At 39.2% G+C, this 18704-nt stretch overlaps 3 protein-coding genes across 3 annotated transcripts in view; 1 reads left to right on the top strand and 2 right to left on the bottom strand.

Annotated features, from left to right (window-relative positions):
• The window catches only part of osbpl6 (oxysterol binding protein-like 6), a 792463-nt gene that overhangs the window by 625553 nt on the left and 148206 nt on the right, over positions 1-18704 (bottom strand). The gene's annotated exons all lie outside the window — the stretch shown is intronic.
• sp9 (sp9 transcription factor) lies at positions 468-2425 on the bottom strand. Its single transcript, XM_037686966.1, has 2 exons — positions 2257-2425; positions 468-1824 (listed from the first exon to the last, which is right to left on the bottom strand). The coding sequence occupies exons 1-2, from the start codon at positions 2275-2277 to the stop codon at positions 526-528; spliced, it is 1320 nt and encodes a 439-aa protein (XP_037542894.1). The 5' UTR covers positions 2278-2425; the 3' UTR covers positions 468-525.
• LOC119419737 (obg-like ATPase 1) overlaps positions 5251-18704 on the top strand; it is a 50016-nt gene continuing 36562 nt past the window's right edge. Inside the window, exons 1-4 of the mRNA XM_037687120.1 lie at positions 5251-5265; positions 5376-5467; positions 8363-8506; positions 12137-12264. Coding sequence (XP_037543048.1) covers positions 5251-5265; positions 5376-5467; positions 8363-8506; positions 12137-12264 — 379 coding nt within the window. The remainder of the gene's footprint in view (positions 5266-5375; positions 5468-8362; positions 8507-12136; positions 12265-18704) is intronic.

Below are 18704 nucleotides of genomic sequence, written 5' to 3'. Positions count from 1 at the left end.
AAATACAGATTTTTTTCTCAGATGTTTTAATTACGATAAATGAAAGTTTTATACGTGTGACTTTATACAGGTAAACATTTATATATAGTTTTTTTTTTTTAAGCAAAAGAATCAAATGGTTAACAAAAAGTGGAAAAACAAAAAGGCTGTGTACATACATATATATCCACAAAAGTGCGTCGGAAAGTAAATTCCCTGATTTCCAGGATACCAACACGAATAAAACAATCAGAGCTTATGACATTTACATGAGAAGAACACAGAGTTTAGGAGGTCCATATACAAGCTGGGACTCACACAGTCCGAACCAGAGTCAACAGGTTTTACGCGCAGCCAAGTCTTCAGAAAAATCGGTGTTTTCTTGAAACGGATTTATGGATGAATATTGCGCCTATATATATTTTAATCATGTTTATTTTAATTATTTTCTCTTGTTCTGTGTGTCAAACCCGTTTTCATTGCTGTGCTTTTTTTTTTTTTTTTCCCCCATTATAATTTCTCACTGCTTCCATTCTGGGTGCAGACTCAGGGCTCGTCGTGAGGAGACGGATCCTTAACCGTGATTCTGGGGTTCACCCCCTCCAAAATAAGTTCCGGGGACTCGGACCTCGGGGTCTCCAGGTTGCTGGTGTCGGTGTCACTGTCGCTGCCCTTTTTGCCTCCTCCGCCCGCCGTGTGCGTTTTGATGTGCTTGCTCAAATGGTCACTGCGCATGAAGCGCTTGTTGCACACGGGGCACGCGAAGCGCTTCTCGCCGGTGTGGGTCCTCAGGTGTCTCTGCAGCTCATCGGACCGAGTGAACCTTTTGCCGCAGAAAAGCCAGTTGCAGACAAAAGGCCTCTCGCCGGTGTGCCACCTCAAGTGCGCTTTCAGGTGAGAGGTCTTTCCGTACACCTTCCCGCAGCCCGGGATGTGGCAGCTGTGGAGTCCCTTTCTCCGCAGACTGGCCCCCGCGGGCCCCAGCCGCTCGGCCTCCTGGCAGTTCGGACAGTCACACGTTGCTCTGCCGGAGTACCGCCTGGAGGATCTAGAGGAGCTGCTAATTCCTGAGCCGCCCCCTGAAATCATGGCGTTGGCGGCGGAAGCGTCCGTGTATGTGGGGATGACGGTTTTGAAGCCGTCCTGGGTTAACAGGTGCTGGCTCGTGGACAGCAGGTGGGACGCGGACGGGCTGATCCCCGTGGAGCTGAACGCGGAGTGCGTCAGCGACGAGAAGTCCGGGTTGTAGCCGCTCAGCTGGGAGTGGATGGCCTGCGGCGTCCCGGAGTGCAGCGAGGTCTGCAGGGTCCCCGCGGGATTCTGCACGTCCAGCCACGAGCCCGGGTTGCTGTGGACGTCCCACCACGAGGAAGCCCCGTTGGTCACGTCGCCGGAGATGGTGGAGTGGAACCCAGACTTGTACCAGGACTCGTACGGGTGCGCCATGCCCACCCGCGGGTACAGAGTCTCCGCCGACGTATGGACTTTGGAGATGAATGCCGACTGGCCGGACTCCTGCGTCGTGACGCTCGCGGAGTTGGAAAACAGCCCGCTGTACTCTGTGGAGAAGGCAGAGGAGGTCGGGGAGGTGGAGGCTAAGCAGAAGGCGCTGTTGCCCGCGCCGTTGCTCGCTGTCAGTCCCGTGGAGGCTCGGCTCGTGGCGACTGTGAAGCCCGGCAGGCTGGAGCCCAGGTTGCAGCTGGAGGAGGACCTCTTCCACGGGTGGAATCCACCTTTGGAGAAAGCGCTGGAGTCAGGTAAAGTTGTCAGAGGGCTCGTGTTACCGATTTTGTTGCAAGTTGCAGCCAACATAGCTAATGGCGTAGTTCCAAACCGCGGCTCTTCCTGAAAAAAAAAAAAAAAATGCAGAAAAAAGTTTTACTTTAAAAATTAAAACTGAATAAAAAACTCAAAACAAAAAAAAAAAAAAAAAAAAAAAGCGAGAACTCTGTATTATTTAGTTGGCTACAACATATAAAGTTTTCCCTGTTAATGCGTTTACAACAACAAAAACATAAACAAACAAATAAACATTTTATAAAATATGATCCACACTTGAGCAGACCAACCACAGCAAAGTTTGCGCAAACACTAAACGATCTCAAAGTTAATTTCAACAACAAACGAAGTGAAATAGTGACACCCTGCATAACATTTTCTGCTTCTTACTGACAAACATCAAAATGTTCATGTTTACTAAAAGCTGAAAACTTATTTAGCCGTAGGAACAGAGCAGGAACTTCGTGCGTAACTTTTGCGCGTAAAGCCAGAACTTACCCCAAGTATAGACGTAGCCATATCCAGGCTCTGCGCGGTGATGAGCGTGCTCGCGGGGTCCAGGCTGTGTGACTCCAATTTGATCCAGGTTTGTCGGCCCGTGTTGACTCGGGTCACACGGTTTCTCTCCTGGCTCGCAGCTCACCAACACTACCTTAGTTGTAGCGAGCGTGTTCTTTGAAGTACAGCTGGAGAGGACGCGCAGCCAATCTGCGCGCTGCACTCGCGGCTGGGGAGGCAGCTGTCAGCCAATGAGAAGCCCGACCGCAGACAGAAACAGCAGAAAGTCCTCCGTCAATCATGTGCAGTGCAGCCTCTCTGCTCACACTGTCATCCAAGACACCGTTTGATATATGTATATATTTAATGCATACAGTTATTTTTATGTTTTCTCACACGAAGGCGCAATGTGTCTCTTTTCGTTGCAGAATTGAGCTCACGCGTCAAATCTCCAGGAGGTAAGCGTCTCACTCATTTTATTAGTGGCGCTCTGGGCTTTTATTTCTTATTTGTCCTATTCGGATCATGCGCAATGCGTGTTGGGGGGGGGGGGGGGGGGGGGCGCAAACATATGTTCATTTGAGCTCAAACTTTAGGAGTTAACGTGGAGATGACTTTATCCGAAATTTGCGCGCAACCGATGTTGGCGGGTGTATGTAATTGGCTCATTTTAGTGAATAAATTAGCATTCAACGGGGTCTGTGTCATCATTTTAATGTGACTGTGTTCATTTTTTATGAATTAGGCGCAGCAGAAGTTTAGAAATCAGGCCTGCCGGTGCAGAACTCCCCTCTGGAAGAATGCGTAAAAGCGTGCCAAGAAAAACAGAAAATGACGCATTTTTGATGATTTTTGTCTTTTATTATTATTATTTTTATTTATTTATTAATGTCTATAAAATCCACGTGTCTGTGATTGCGCTGCGCACTTGTTGGGGGGCTGGGGGTGGGGTGGTGCGGGGGGTCGAGCAGGTGAGGGGTTAATTAAAAACGACAGCTTGTCTCATCAGCGCGTTCACGGGATCTCATTTGAAAAGATTTATAAAGTTTCAGGGGGAAAAAAGACATTCCCGCTCTAAACAAGAGGAGGTGAGAAAAGTACATTTTAACTGTAACCCAATGAAACATTAAATTAAAATAAATAAGATTAAATATGTTACAATTTTCCCCAAGAGATCTTCATGTTTTCCTCTTTGGGGAGCTTATTACAATTCAATAAGCCATATTCTACAGCTTGTTAAAACGTCCAGTGATAATAATGTAAAACTGACTCGCTCTCGTGTGGTTCATCATCATCCCCTTTTAAAAGTTAAAGCAATTTCCCAGAGAAAAGGCTCGACAGAAAGATGTGCATTACTGGATTCAAAGAAACGCTATTATGGCGCATGAATGCTGCCAGTAAACACAGGCGCAAATTGTTCAAATCCCCCTCTCTTTTAAAGCCCCACCTTTGGATGGTTGAATAAAAATCAGTCTCATCAACAACTGAACAGCCAGGAAAATTGAATCTGTTTTTTTTTTTTTTTTCAATCCTGACAATTTGCCAGAGTGCTGTTAACAGTATTAACTGGCTTTTCTGCAGAAGCAGAGTTGATTGCTGCTCAAGGAGAGTTAGATTCATTCTAACAGAAAACTTAAAAGCATAACAAATCAGGAAAATATAGCTCCACTTTCATAAAATAAACTCTTTTTCTGCTTATTATTTTTATTCATAATAATAAAACTTTTATATTAAAATCAAACCCTCACACTGATAATGCTGTTCACTCATATTTTGCTTTTATTGCCTTTGGTGGTAATTTTTTTTCTCCGGGGTTTTTTTTTTTTTTTTGGCACAAGAGGGGAGAACATGATCCCTCCTTGTCATTCAAGTGAGAATTCAGAGTTGGATCTGTAATTCTGGTCTGCATTCGTGAGCACTTCTCCGTGGCAATTAGGAGCCCATTACAAGCCATTAGATTGATCAATGTACCTTAAACAATGGGTATGATTTATTTGGTCGAACAAAACGCTCTGCATCTATTGTGATGAGTCGAAGTGGGGGTGCATCCATCAACAAAAGATAAATGATTAATTCAGAGCTGTTCGTTTCAAATTCTTCTCGACAAAGCGCACCCCCTTGCACTTGCTTGAAAACCCAGATTATTAGAGCCTCATTTTGTGCACGTTAAATCAGCCAGGGCTGCCGGGTTGGCCGAGGCTTTCTGGTTGTGCCCCTGTGCATTTTAATTTGTGCGTCTGCAGAGGGAAGTTTATTTGAGGATGTTTAACTAATTGTTGTAATTTTCCTGCGCTCATGTGGCTACACCTGTTTCTCTCCGAGGGGGGGTTAGAGCAAAGTACGTGTGAAAGGATGCTGTGCGCTTAATGTGGCGATGAAGCTCCACTTGGATCAGGGAAGGTAAAAACAAAAAGAAATCTGGGAAAAACGTGTCGCATCAAGAGGGTTAAAAGAGGAGTCTTTCTTCTCTCCTTAAATGTGTGTTGAAATGCACTGTTTCTCATCTCAGTTTTTCTGGAATTTCTGCAAAAGAAAATTAGTTTATCATTCATTAAAGTATAAAATGAAACAAACTATAAAACAATGGGGATTCACAACTGTAGAACATGGCATCATAGCACTGTTCAACCTGCCAGCACTGGTTTGCAAATGTCTTCAGATTCAGGACTGGTGAATAAATGTCAGTATAATCCAGCCGGACCTCTGACAGGGCTTAAGTGAGCTTTAATACACGTAGACGCTCATTAACCTCACTAATACTACCCACAGCTAAATTTGAAGGTGCGGGTCAGCTTGCCATGCAGCTCACAGTGTCAACTTACATTTCCAGAGGCGGCATGTTCTATTTCGAGCCCACTGCAAGAGAGCGTGGACGCTGGAGTGCAGTCGGCTGCTCACATTCGAGGACTTGTAGTTTCTTCTTTTCTCTTTCCTGCAAATGAATGCACGTGCCTGAATTTGTGATAGATATCGAGTCAAACCTGAGCGTGAGGCATGGCTCCCAAAAAGGTGTGTTTTTGTCAAATGAAAAGGGATTTTTAAACTGGTAAGCACCGTGGATCACGAAGAACAGGAAGCGTTGAACTTAACTGCAGACTTTTCCATACTTTCTTCATCAGGGCAAAGGAGATGACGTAGCGAAGCCACCTCCACTGATTGGAAGGTTTGGCACCTCGCTGAAGATAGGCATTGTGGGCCTGCCTAATGTTGGGTAAGTATTATTTGTAGTTTTCTCTTTACAACAGTTATTTTGAGCCTCATTATCGAACATATTGCCCTTTTTCATGAGTATAATATGTTTAAAGCAGGATATAAACAAAGTAAGAAAAAAACCATTCCATTTTAAAACAAAAACTTTGGACTGTTTTCCAAATTTCATCCAAAAACGTCTCCAAAAGGAAACTTTTCCACTTTGTTCCAGCCACACTGCAAACTAAACAGTTCTGAACTAACATGTGCAACGCTGTGGAAGAGACAAACATATTATTAGAGTAAGATGTTAACCTGCAGTTAGACTGGTAAAGAGTCTCCACAACCTTCATCTTTCCTTTCATGCATATTGACTTTCTCTCGATTTAAGCTTTACCCTTCATGTAGTCTTTTACCATCGCACATCAGGCACTGTGACAGTAAAGAGCTAAAGCATCCTGCATACGTGAATTTACTTGTAGATTTGATTCTTGCAGCACAACCACATAACACTTGATGTACTGTTAACATCTCACCAGTAGAGAGAGTGCAGCTATATCAGTATGTCTAAGAATTATATATTTATAAATTAATGACTGCACTTCAGCAAACAAAAACATCTTACTTCCTGGTCCGTGTATTATTGTTACAGAAAGTGGAGCTGAATAGGGAAATCTATCAATTAACTCATGTGTCCATTTGTTTTGAGCTCATTGTGGCATACAGGTCAAAGGTCAGGCGACATCCTAGACAACTCTGTGGGCGAATCACTGTGTGAGACTAATACAGTCACATCTCAGGGGTTTGTGTGTGTGTGTTGGCAGATCAGACTTAATCAAACAAATCTATTTTGTCAACCTGTATGAAGATCGTTCCTGACAAAAAGGACATTTTGACCCTGTCCTGCCTCCCTGTAGCTTTATTTTACAGGCACAGCAAAAAAAAAAAAAAAAAAGAATAAAAAAAATCTTCCAATCGGGCTCTTATATTCAATTTTTCAAATCAGAACTGCTGTTTTACAAAACGGCTCATTATGACGTGTACTATATCCCTGCTATTGTTTTAATTTAAGTATTGACAAGCTTGAAATGTATTCTTTCAGCGTTCTACGTGGATTTAAAGAAGGATTTTCAGTTCAGTTTTTCTGAAGTGCGTTCATGTGTAAGACGGTAGCATGCAAGGTTTTACAGGCTACTGTTAAATGAGCCCACTAGTGTCCAGTGTTTTCATTTCCCACTGCAGGGAAACCACAACTTCTTCCTCTTATAAGAAGAAGACGTTCAGGTTGTGGCCTGCCACACCACATCTGTGTCAAAGCAGAGCCTCGCTATGGTTTCTCTGCAGATGAGCTGATGTGAACCAGCTGTTAGCGCAGTGCAACAGAGAAGGCCTTTTAGGAAAGTGGCTGCTGGTCTAGTTCATATGTGGGAGAAAGTTTATTTTTTGTGTATTTAACTCTTTATTGAGGCATGTAGGCCACACTGCTCCCAAATCTCCTGCACGTTATGAGTCAGTAGATTCACAAGATCGTGTATTTTTATGTGCATCAGTTTTCATTTCCTGTATTTTTCCATTTCTTTAGATTTTGTATGGTGTTTATTTTTTAACTTTTTTTCACACAGAAAATAAAAATGTTGAACTTTAAATCAGGCAGTTTACAGCAGGATGAGCAGATGAACAAAATAGTCAGTAAAACAAAGATGCTCATGCATTCACGTTCTGAACTACCTGAAATACATCAGCTGTGGAAGAGACGGACATCTTATTAGAGTAAGATGTTAAAAACAAAATGAGTTTACATGTTACCATCAGTGTCACCGTTGTAATCGTAACATATCGTGTTTATTTTGTGTTTTTTTCTTCAATGAACGAGTACAAATATATACCAATACTTTTTAACTACTTTGTCGCAAGTTCATCACAGGACCACACAGAGACAAACAAGACAAACAACCATTCACTCTCTCACTCACACCTAGGGACAATTTTAGAGTTACCAATCAGCCTAACATGCATGTTTTTGGTCTGTGGGAGGAAACCGGAGTACCCGGAGAAAACCCACGCATGCACGGAGAGAACATGCAAACTCCACCCAGAGAGGCCCCTGGACCGGGGTTTGAACCAGGGACCTGCTCGCTGAGAGGCAGCAGCTCTACCAGTTGCGCCACCGTGCTGCCCGGTCAAGAATAATAAAATACATATTTTACAGAGATGTATTTGTTTTTACTGTGATCATAATCAAAAATGGGGTTTTGCTTAATTAGCTCAAATCTTTCTTGAAGTTTCTTTTTCTTTTCTTTTATGGATATTATTTGGTAACTAACGTGCATAATTATTCATGTTTTGGTGCACATCTCTGACCTGTTATCATTTATTATGAATTGTTGGTCATAATATTCTCCGATTTGTTGTAGTTTTTATATATTGCACAACATTTTAAGCTAATCATGGTTTGTCACGTTGTGATAACTTGTTTTCCTCTTGGTCACAAAAATGAGCATCAAGATGTGTATGCATTAGAATCCAAAACAATAAATTTAGAAATTAGAAGTGTCTTTCAGCAAATAATCCCATTCAATGTGAAGTGCTGGATGGGATTTTTCTTTGCTGATGTTTTCTTAGAATAAAAATAAACAGAAAATTATCGCGTGAGCCATATTATGAGCGTAAACTCTCTTTCATTTCTATGTTTATTGGCCTTATTTTGTGATAATCTAATGTTGTTACAGGTATTTTACTTTGTTTAACCAAAGAGCTCAAGCCTTTTGTCTATTATAAGAATTTCCCATTTTACAAACAAACAAACAAAGACAGCCTTAAATCTTCTCCTGTGTTTCATGTCCATTTTCTCCAACCATCAGGTTCTACCCAGCAGCACTTTTCGATGCCGTGACCTCAGCACTGTTTTTATTTTCAGGAAGTCGACCTTTTTCAACGTGCTGACAAAGAGTCAGGCCGCAGCTGAAAATTTCCCCTTCTGCACCATTGACCCAAATGAAAGCAGAGTGCCCATTCCAGATGAACGCTATGATTTCCTCTGCCAATTCCACAAACCTGCCAGGTATGGGGTCTCATCCTTCACGCATTATTCCCCCCCTCACATCTGTAGACTGATGGTGTGTTTGCTGTATGAGAAATCATACAACAATGCTGTTGTCATGTAGCTATGGATGTTTTGTGTGACGTCCAAGTGATGCTCTATTCTTGTTTCACAGAAATAAAATCCTGCCGGTGATAATACGTGTTTTATATAGGCTGTTTAAGCAGAGTGAATTCTGTTTTGATGCCCTATACATTATAGACCACCTGAAGTATGAGTCAAATATGAAAAAAAAAAAAAGGTTCAACATGCACATATAACCATACAAATAATACCTTTGTGGAATAAAACACATCTCTGCTTGTCAGCTTCTACCAAGATTATAACACTGGCAGTATTTTACACATCTGCAATCACAAATCAGGAGCTGTTTTATTGAGAATTACCCAAGCAGGTAAACGTTCTCAAGCCCTTCGATAATTCCTCGTTGTCACTGATGTCCACCACACTGAAAATGAATAAAACGCATCAGTAAGCAATCCTGCAGCTTCACGTTGTGGATCAGCAATCTGGCAAATCTGCAAATCAAATCTGGCTTAGTGAGTATTTATCAGAGCTTAGACTGTATATAAGATGTGCAACAACAACAAAAAAGTAAAAGAAATAAGTTTTAGTTCAAAGTTCAAGTTTCTTTATTGCCATTCACATCACATGTGGTACACGAGGTGGAATGAAATGATGTACTCAAGGTCCCAGCTACACCCAAAAATAGCAATAATATAAAGTATACAAAGAAACAGTATATAACGAACTAAGATATAAACTAAGAAATATACAGTAAATAAATGCTAAACACAAGACCTGTCCCATTAAACAATAAATCAATTAATCCCATGATAAATTAAAATGATCAACCTCATTTTTAGTTAAACAGCTTTATCGTTTCTTCATGTCTCTCTCTTTCTACTGAAGACACTGGATGATAAAAGACTCAACTCCGATGTTCTTCACTGACCCCTCCCTTTCTCTTTTCTCTTTAAAATCTGTTTTAACCATCCAAAATCATGTGTTTTTGGATCGTTAAAAGCAGCTAAGTTGAGAAGCTAAGCTATACGAGCTTCCTCGGGGAAAAACCTCCGTCTTGTCGAAGCTCCAAAATTCACGGTTGAAACCTGTGCCTTCGTGTAAAAAGTTGTTTTTCTCTGCAAAAAGAAGCTGAGAACTTCTGAGAACTGAGCTGAGAACTGAGCGTGCATCAGGATAAGCTGAGAACTTGTTTACTGAATTTTATTTATTTATTAAAAGCTTTGTGTGAAAAATGCTATGCTAAAGAACTCAAACCACATGAGGGTCCGCCATGTCACCATGTCAGCCCACGTCACGTCAAGGGGCCTCCCTTCCATTTTTCTTAAAGGGACACACTGCTCGCTGCTCCCTCACTATCCATCCTTCGGTTCAAACAGTCTTATACTGTCATCTGGTGGTCAAACAAGGTACTACACACAAAACAAATCAACATTTCTTCTAAAATTTGACATTTACTAATTATTGTTAAATTTCAAACTATATTATCGTTTATCGCAATAATTTCTGAGCTGATTAATCGCCCAGCAAAATTTGTTATCGTGACAGGCCTACTAAACACTACTAATATAAAATAATATGGTATATTAAACAGCAGCCTGCACATGACTCTGTTGTGAGCAGATGGGTATGAATACAGCAGCATAAAGGCAAGAGATCAGCAGCATAGATAATCAGCAGCACAGATAAGCCACATGTCGCCAAATAAAGCAGCATTACAGTGATTTTATTTTTTTCCTTACAGTGATTATCCTGGTTAAGGATTTATGAGTCTAACAGCCTCAGGGTAGAAGCTGTTCCTCAGTCTAGTGGTTCTACACTTAATGCTCCTTAACCTCCTTCCTGAAGAGAGAGGGGCAAAAAATGTGTGTGCTGGGTGAGTGGGGTCCTTCATGATGCAGGTGACCTTCTTCCTGCCTTTTAAAGATGCACTGATTGCAGTCTTTTGGCCGATCACCTGTCTCTAAAATGTCTGACCTGCCAATTCTGATTTTGGTCGATACTAATTTTGTTTTATAACACTGTCAGGTGTTGTAATGTCACAATGTACCTTCAATTGTCCAATCTTATTTTATTGAAAAACATCCCCTTGAACAATATCCTATAAACAATACAAACTTATTTTAACTGGCCATGAGGTGGTGCTCTGAAATATAAAGGAAGTTTAGACAATTGTTATTAAAACTACAAAAAATCAGTAAAATTGGTTTCTCATGTAAGTATCGGCCGATCTCCGATCTCCCAAAATTAAGGAAATGGGGCCCGATAAATTGTCCGGCTTATTTATCGGGGCACCCCTTATGTAGATGTCTGTGATGGTGGGGAGTCTGACTCCAACAGTCTTCTGTGCAGCCTTCACCACTCTCTGCAAAGCTTTTCTTTCTGCAGCTGTGCAGCCTCCATGCCACACTTTGATGCTGGAGCACAGGATGCTCTCCACTGTACACCTGTAGAAGGAGGTGAGGACTGAGCTTCCTTAGTTGGCCATTAAGAGACAGTTTGAGATAAACATTTGAATGATATGTAACTGGGACTAACAAAAAGAAAGAATAAAAGCACTGGTAGTGATCCTCATCCCAGTGCACTGCTCAAATAAACATTCAAACAGAAATATTATGAACATCAAGCTGCATAAATATCTGTTTATTATATTTTGTTAATATGCTATTGGGTATATTCATGAAGTTGTTTTCAAATTAATTAAATTCAATTAAACATGTTTGTGCACATCTGTTGTGAAAAGGTCCTAAAACTAAAAGCATCACTAATGAACAAACATGGAAGAACAATGTAGCAGCAGAAGGAACTGAAGAGCTTTAAGGAAAACATTGAGAACACTTTAATAGTGAAGCATGGTGGTGGCAGTATAATGCTGATGTTTGTTCATTGGCAGCCAAGGGAAGCAGGTTATAAACATAAAAAAATCAGATATTTTCTAAAAGTAAAGCAGTTCATGTTTGGAAGGGGGCTCACGTTTAAGCATGAAACTAATTATCATCAAAATACTGAAGAATTTTGGTTCAAACAAGCTCATCGAATGATTTTGTTTTTGTCTTAACTCTACTTTATTCCAAATATACTTAAATATGTTTTTAACAACGTTCAAGCTGTAATACAACAACCCTGGTATAAACATTAAGCACTCCAATAGTGTGCAAGTCTAAAAAGAACAAAAGGGTTAAATATTAAACAGAATTTTCTGTTTTTAGTTTCATTTTGTGGAATCAGTAAAAAAAAAAAAATAATAAATAAATAGAAAGACTTTAACATTTAGTTTGAAATGTTTGTGTTAAAACTGTGCTATTTTAATTTTTTGTATTTATTCATTTGAACAATACATTTTGAACGTTTGCGATAATACAGTTATTGTTAAAAAACCTCCTGTTTGTTTATTTGTTTGTTTGTTGTGCACATCTCACACTGATTTGGAGTCCAACCAGCAACATTTCAATCTAGAAATTACCCTTGAATTAAATGTGCATCCCGCTGAAACTTGAAATATCCTCTAAATTAAGAACTAAATAGGGAAGTTTTGTTTTAATCTTTATCATTTTTTTATTTTTGCAGTAAAATCCCAGCGTTCCTTAATGTTGTTGACATTGCTGGTCTGGTGAAAGGTGCTCATGCTGGCCAAGGCCTGGGAAATGCCTTTCTGTCCCACATCAGCGCCTGCGATGGCATCTTCCACATGACACGTGAGTCACAACGTGTTTCACTATATAGATGTTTATACTTCCATGAAGGGGATATTAGATATATGAAGGACTGCATATTTTAAATAATAACTAACGTGATTCATTTGGTTCTGATGAGAGTCCACCACCGGTCCCAAATTAAAGTTTCACTGGAGGACATTTTGCATTGCAGCTGCTAATATTAACAAAACAGAATTAATGAAATCGAATAAAATCTCATATTTTGCTGGAAAGAATAGACTTTAACTCCAATTTTTTTTCTGAGGCTTTGAAATATTAATGTGGAGTAAAACCATACATTGCAATCCTAAAGTAAAAAAGAAAAAAAAAGAGGTAAGTGATCAATAATTGACTTGTTTTTCTCAGCATTTTATCTTGCATAACATAGACCTTTCTAAACCCTTTGGGTCATTTATTTTTAACTTTTTTTTATTATTATTAGTCTTAATTTATGTTTTTTTTATTTCTACTTTAAGGCCACTCAGCGAGACAAATGTCAGAAAAATTTTCTCAGCTATTCCTCTGCTTCCAGTTTTTCTGTCTTTCCCACGCTACTTGTCTTGGGCAATTAAAGTGTTGCACGCTGGAATAATTCATATTACGGCAAGGAAACCAAATGCAAAAATCCATTGAACAAAAAGTGAATTTATTTGCTGATTTTATGCATGTATTGACTTTGTCTCAGTGAAAAAAAAGAGGCTTGATTTGAATGAAAATGTTTAAGATTCTGTCCATTTTTTGTTCTCATGTTAATCCCAAACACATCATATTTGCTGCAGTGCATTCAAATAATCTTCATTTGTAGATTTTGAGGGATGGAAGTGAAAGACCATTTGCTGAAGGATTCAGTAGGGATTGACAGAACAATAAGACATGTCAGATGATACTAAATTTTGTCTTGTGACTTTTCCATCATAATAAAAATCACACATTTTGACTGAGATTCCACGTGTCATCATCCACAGATACCAACAATTATATTTTCCTTTTCTAATATTTGTTTAAAGACAGTTTGTTGTGCACATTTAATCATTTTAGACATTTTAATGTGTGTGGCAGTCTTTACATTAGTGTGACTTTTTAGTACTTTTGCACACCCTTGTATATTTGTGGTCTGCAGGACCCACAAAGCTTTCGACTGTGGACCAAATCTATATGTCATGATCCTCACCCAAAACCAACTCTTTTGTTTTCATGCACTTAAAGAAGACAGACATACCAATCTTCTCAGTGTATGTTTGTGTGTGTGCGTGTGTGTGTAAGAGAGTATCTGCTCTGGCATGCTATTGTTTCCACCCTTGTGAAGTTCTTAGACACAGTGTGGTTTGTTTCACAAGTTCCCCATTCAAGCTACTTTTGTTTTGTAATTATAACTGTCTAAGAGCGTGACGCTCAAACCACTTCTTTTATATACTTTGATTATATGCTTGTGGGCATCACACTTTTTGTGTCTTGAGAGGTATATTTTTTTGTTGGGTTGTGGTGGTGGGGGGTGTTAGTTTGAGTGTAATCTATAGAGAATTTCCTTAAAAGCATACTCTGATTATTGCTGCAGACTCAAATTAACACAGTCGACACCAATCTGATTAAACAAAGCCATGAAATTGTAACTGAAATTATTTTAAGTTCATCCATCCATCCATCCATCCATCCATCCATCCATCCATCCATCCATACATACATACATACATACATACATACATACATACATACATACATACATACATACATACATACATACATACATACATACATACATACAAGCATGCATGCATGCATGCATGCATACATACATACATACATACATACATACATACATACATACATACGTACATCATCTTTTACCTGCTTCTTCTTTTTGGGTCAGTGGGGTCACTGGTGCCCATATCCAGCCATCACTGTGCGAGAGGCAGGGGGACACCCTGGACAGGTCCAAGTCCATCATAGAGACATAGAGACAAATGAGACAAACAACCATTCACTCTATCACTCACACCTAGAGACAATTTAGAGTTACCAATCAGCCTAACATGCATGTTTTTCGTCTGTGGGAGGAAACCGAAGTACCTGGAGAAAACACAAACTACACCCTAAAAGGTCCCCGGCAGGAATTTGATCCAGCAACCTTCTTCCTTGAGAGGCAACAGCTCTACCAACTGAGCCACTTCGGCCTTATTTTTATTTTTTAAATGTTTAATTATTACTGTATTTTCTGGCGTATAAGTCGCTACGGAGTATAAGTCGCATCAGTCAAAGAAAACATCATGAAGAGGAAAAAAACATATATAAGTCACTTGGGCATATAAGTTGCATTTATTATGCGTCACTGCTGACCTATCATGTGAGACAGGGGCTGAACACAAGGAGGGAAAACACAGAGAGGTGAATCAGGAAACATGAGGAAACAGACAGAGACAGGTCAAAAACCCAGTAACTCTACAAAAAACATTATTTGCTTGCTCAACATTATACCAAAGGTGTGCCTCAGTTTTTTCCTTAATAAATGCACTTTAATGGTCAAAACAGCTTCATTTCGCCTGGGCGGCACCATCCATTCATCCAACCATCCAACCATCCATCCATCGCAGCCGCTAGCTGTCCAGCGTTCCTCCGCCTGCACCAGCTGAGTGAAGCGAGCGCGCATAGGAGGACTCACTGTTGCAGTTCTTCGAAATTTAAAGCGTCAGTCAAAAATTGCGTTATGAATATGGAAAATAAAAACGTATATAAGTCACTTCAGGGTATAAGTCGCAGGACTGACAAATTTATGTAAAAAAAACTGTGACTTATACGCTGGAAAATATGGTACTTTTTTTTTTTTGCATTACAAATACGCACTAAGAAACCATTTGTTTTGTAATGAACAAGGACGTAGTAATTTTTAATTTTTTTAACTTTTGCTATACTCTCACTTTTTAAAAGACATTTCCGCACATCAAGAGGCAACAAATGTGCCATTCTGCTACAAAACTGTTCTCACTAATAGCGGTCTTGTAAGCTCATTACATTAATGAGAAAAATATACTGAAAAATAACAACTAACTCCTCTCTGACAGGCTCGTGCTAAGGTTCAAACTAGGAATTATTGTTGTGAGGCAGCGAGGCGTATTGTTACATCATTTTTTTTTCAATGTGTTCCTGTCCATCAAGAAATTGGCGTATTTCATCATCTACACATTAACGCTACTACAGATACAACTTAGTAGCCATTCTGTTATAGAGAATGTTTTGCACGTTCAGAACCAAAGAAAGGTTGACTGTTTTTACACTTTGAGAATGAACTTTTCAACTGAATTTTATCCTTATCAAATATATGATGACAGGCTGAAAGCTGGTTCTTATGAATGCACAGTCACGTATCAAAAAGGTTTACAGGCAAAATGTTCCCAGCGTCTCTCAAAGCAGTGGCAAGCTAACGCTCCGAGACAAGATGCAAGCATGTTCTTCATCTACTCTTCTGTTTCCCACTCTCATCTCTGCCACTTTACCTGGCTTTAGTCCCAGATGTTATAGTTTCCAGCAATTAGATGTCTGAATGCTCATACGGAGTCCTCCACTCCATCTGAAATAACTGGTGGAAGTCTCCAGGTCACTGGAACGAGGATAAGTTGCATGGTGCTCTGTCAGTTTAGCATTCAGATGATGCTGAATCTTAAGGGAAATCTTTTGTTTTAAGGAAGTGAAAAGTATCTGTTATTTGTGAAACATCACCTGAGTTTTTTTTTTTTTTTTTTCATTTATCCTTTAGTTATACAGGTAGTCTCATTGAGCCACGAGATCTCATTTTCAAGAGAGACCTGATTTTAGGGAGCAGATGGTGGGGGTTAAGGGCAAGAGGTTAAGTTAAAGCTCTCCCTTCACAGGTAGATACAGCATAGGGAGATAAAGGTGATCGGTTTCATCATCTGTCTTAAATCAGTTTCCTCATCATCTGAATGAAGAGCTGAAACATTTAGTCTAATAATTGAATTCACTCATTATTTGGGTCATAATCTCTGGTTAGGGTTATGTTTATCTCTGTTCAGTCTGCTTTCTGCAGCTCCCATAGTTTCCCCCCTTAGTTTTACTTTTCAATTATCTTCTCCACCGTGCTTTTTAACAAGATGTTGTTTATAGTTTGCAACCATTTTAATAATTAACTGTTTAAGGTACTATTCAAACAAGATTGTGTCATCGTTGTGTCTAAGTTTATGACTTAATAATAGGTAAACTGAACTCATTTAGGTTTGAACTGCTAGTTAGAAAAATTTTAACACTCTTGGATGTCAACTTACACCTTTAGCCAATTAAATATTTTTTTGTCTGTTTGTTTGTTTGCATGATTTTAGTTTTAACAATCATTATTAAAGTAAAACATAAAAGTTGGCTTATAGAATTGAAGATACAAATGCTATTAAAGAACTGGATACCACACTATTTACTGATTTGATTCCTGTAAGATTTCTTTTTGCACATTTTGTGATAAATTACTCTGTTTTTTCTTTCAGGTTTTGTCAAATGTGCGTTGTTTTGTGTCCATCAAATAAACACAGCTAAATATTTTGTCCTGTGTTTAAATTAATCTAGTAAATTTGTTAGACAAAATCGATCAAATTTCCCAATTATCCATTTGTCAAGCCAGCGTTATTAGATTAAACGCAATAAAACTTCACTCTGTGGCTTGTATTAGCTTTGTATTTACAGTACAGCATGCTGTAAGACAGAACAGTCTTGCTCAGAAGTGAAATAAATAACTGCAGCTTTCTTGACAGCAGCCTGCAGACCAGCTGTGAGCTACAACTTTCATTCAGGACATCCTCCTGTCTGCTTTGGTGTCTAAGATATTCCTGAAAAACTCCTAGTAAACTGTCATGAATGACAGAACTCCTAATTATAATAACACAAAGTGAAGGCTGCACAATTTGTAATGCTTTTTAGTTTCTCAAAATGTTAGAAATCTAAACTTTTAATTGGATTTGATTGATTGTTTGGATCCTAATGACCAAACAGAAAAAAAAAATTTGGCCAGTATATATATATATATATATATCTTCATACTGTATTATGTTATTATTAATAATTAGAAATACTGCATTATTTCTGGCCCTATTAATAGGTTTTATAGTTTTATTTTTTATTATAGAGTGGTATATGTCATTCAAACAACTAATACAAAAAGAGTTAAGCTTGCCTTTGAATTATTATGATTTTTCCAAGCATCTTTGGTTTTTCTTGACAATGTAAGTTTTAATCAGATCAAGTGTTTTTCTTTAACAACAACATGAACAAACAGTTAAAAAAAAGCACCTTTTTGATTTTTAGTCATAATGCACTCTCCTGTTCATTGAACCTTTCATCATTCAGGATCTTCACTGTTCTCTCTGATTCTCTGATGAATCACATTAAGAGCAACTACCGGTATATGCATTATATGACGTCATTCAGGTGTCATCGAACCAACCTCTTAGCAGTCAAGATTGAAAAAATAAAATAAAATTCTGATTGTCCTCGAGCATTACAAGCGAACTGGATTGATGATTCAGACAGAGGTGATTTATTGCTGACCTGCCTCCAGACTGACGCCAGTAATGGCTGCTCTCCGGGCATTCTGCCTCATCACTCATCAACTTCATCAACCAAATTCTCCAACTTGACAAACATCCAGGACACCTCACTCAGCCTGTTGTGCTCAGCAGTGAGTTAATACGTCAACTGCTGTTTCACACTCTAGACAGTAAATATTGGCTGAGGGAGACATTCTTTTGTCACACTGTACTAAAGTAAACTTGGGTCTGACAATGAAAAGCAAATTGCAACTAATGGGTGAATCTATTTTTTTTATGTGCCTTGATCAGCAAACTGACATGGTTGCATAAATTATGATCTGTAATTAAATTCCTAAAATAATTTTTATCGCACCTTGTTGCTCTGCTTTCTACAGTAATGGTGTTGCCGTCAGTCAGCTGATATTTGTTATTTTAATTAATGGGAGGTGAGCTTCTTTGTGACAATCAGCAAAGCTCACCAAAGAGCAAATATAGTCTCTATTTAGTAACTAAAACTAGTTATTTGTAGCTTCTACTATCCACCTCTAACACCTTGTGGCCAGGTGCCATAAGATCTCAGATACTGGCTTCTCAGATCACACTGTTGGCTGTTTTTCAAACTATCTCTCAGGTCGGAGGCAATGTGTTCTACATAACGATACTTCATCTAGCTACCTAATGATCACTAATGGTGTACCACAAGGCTCCGTTTTAGGAACGACTCTTTTTACAATTTATGTAAGTAAGGTATTAATTCAGGGCTCTCTTGTAAATGAGTCCCCGAGGCTCAGTGGGACTAACCTGTATAAATAAAGGTTGAATGAATGTAGGTTAAAACATTCCTGACGCATCCTTGCATCTCTATGCTGATGATACAGTTGCTTATTGCCGAGCTAACACAGTTGCCAAGGTTTT

The sequence above is a fragment of the Nematolebias whitei genome, chromosome 13, assembly GCF_014905685.2.
Source record: "Nematolebias whitei isolate Nwh7 chromosome 13, NemWhi1, whole genome shotgun sequence".
NCBI lineage: Eukaryota > Metazoa > Chordata > Actinopteri > Cyprinodontiformes > Rivulidae > Nematolebias > Nematolebias whitei.
The sequence above is the reverse complement of the archived record's forward strand: the minus strand, read 5'-3'. Positions and strand labels throughout refer to the sequence as shown.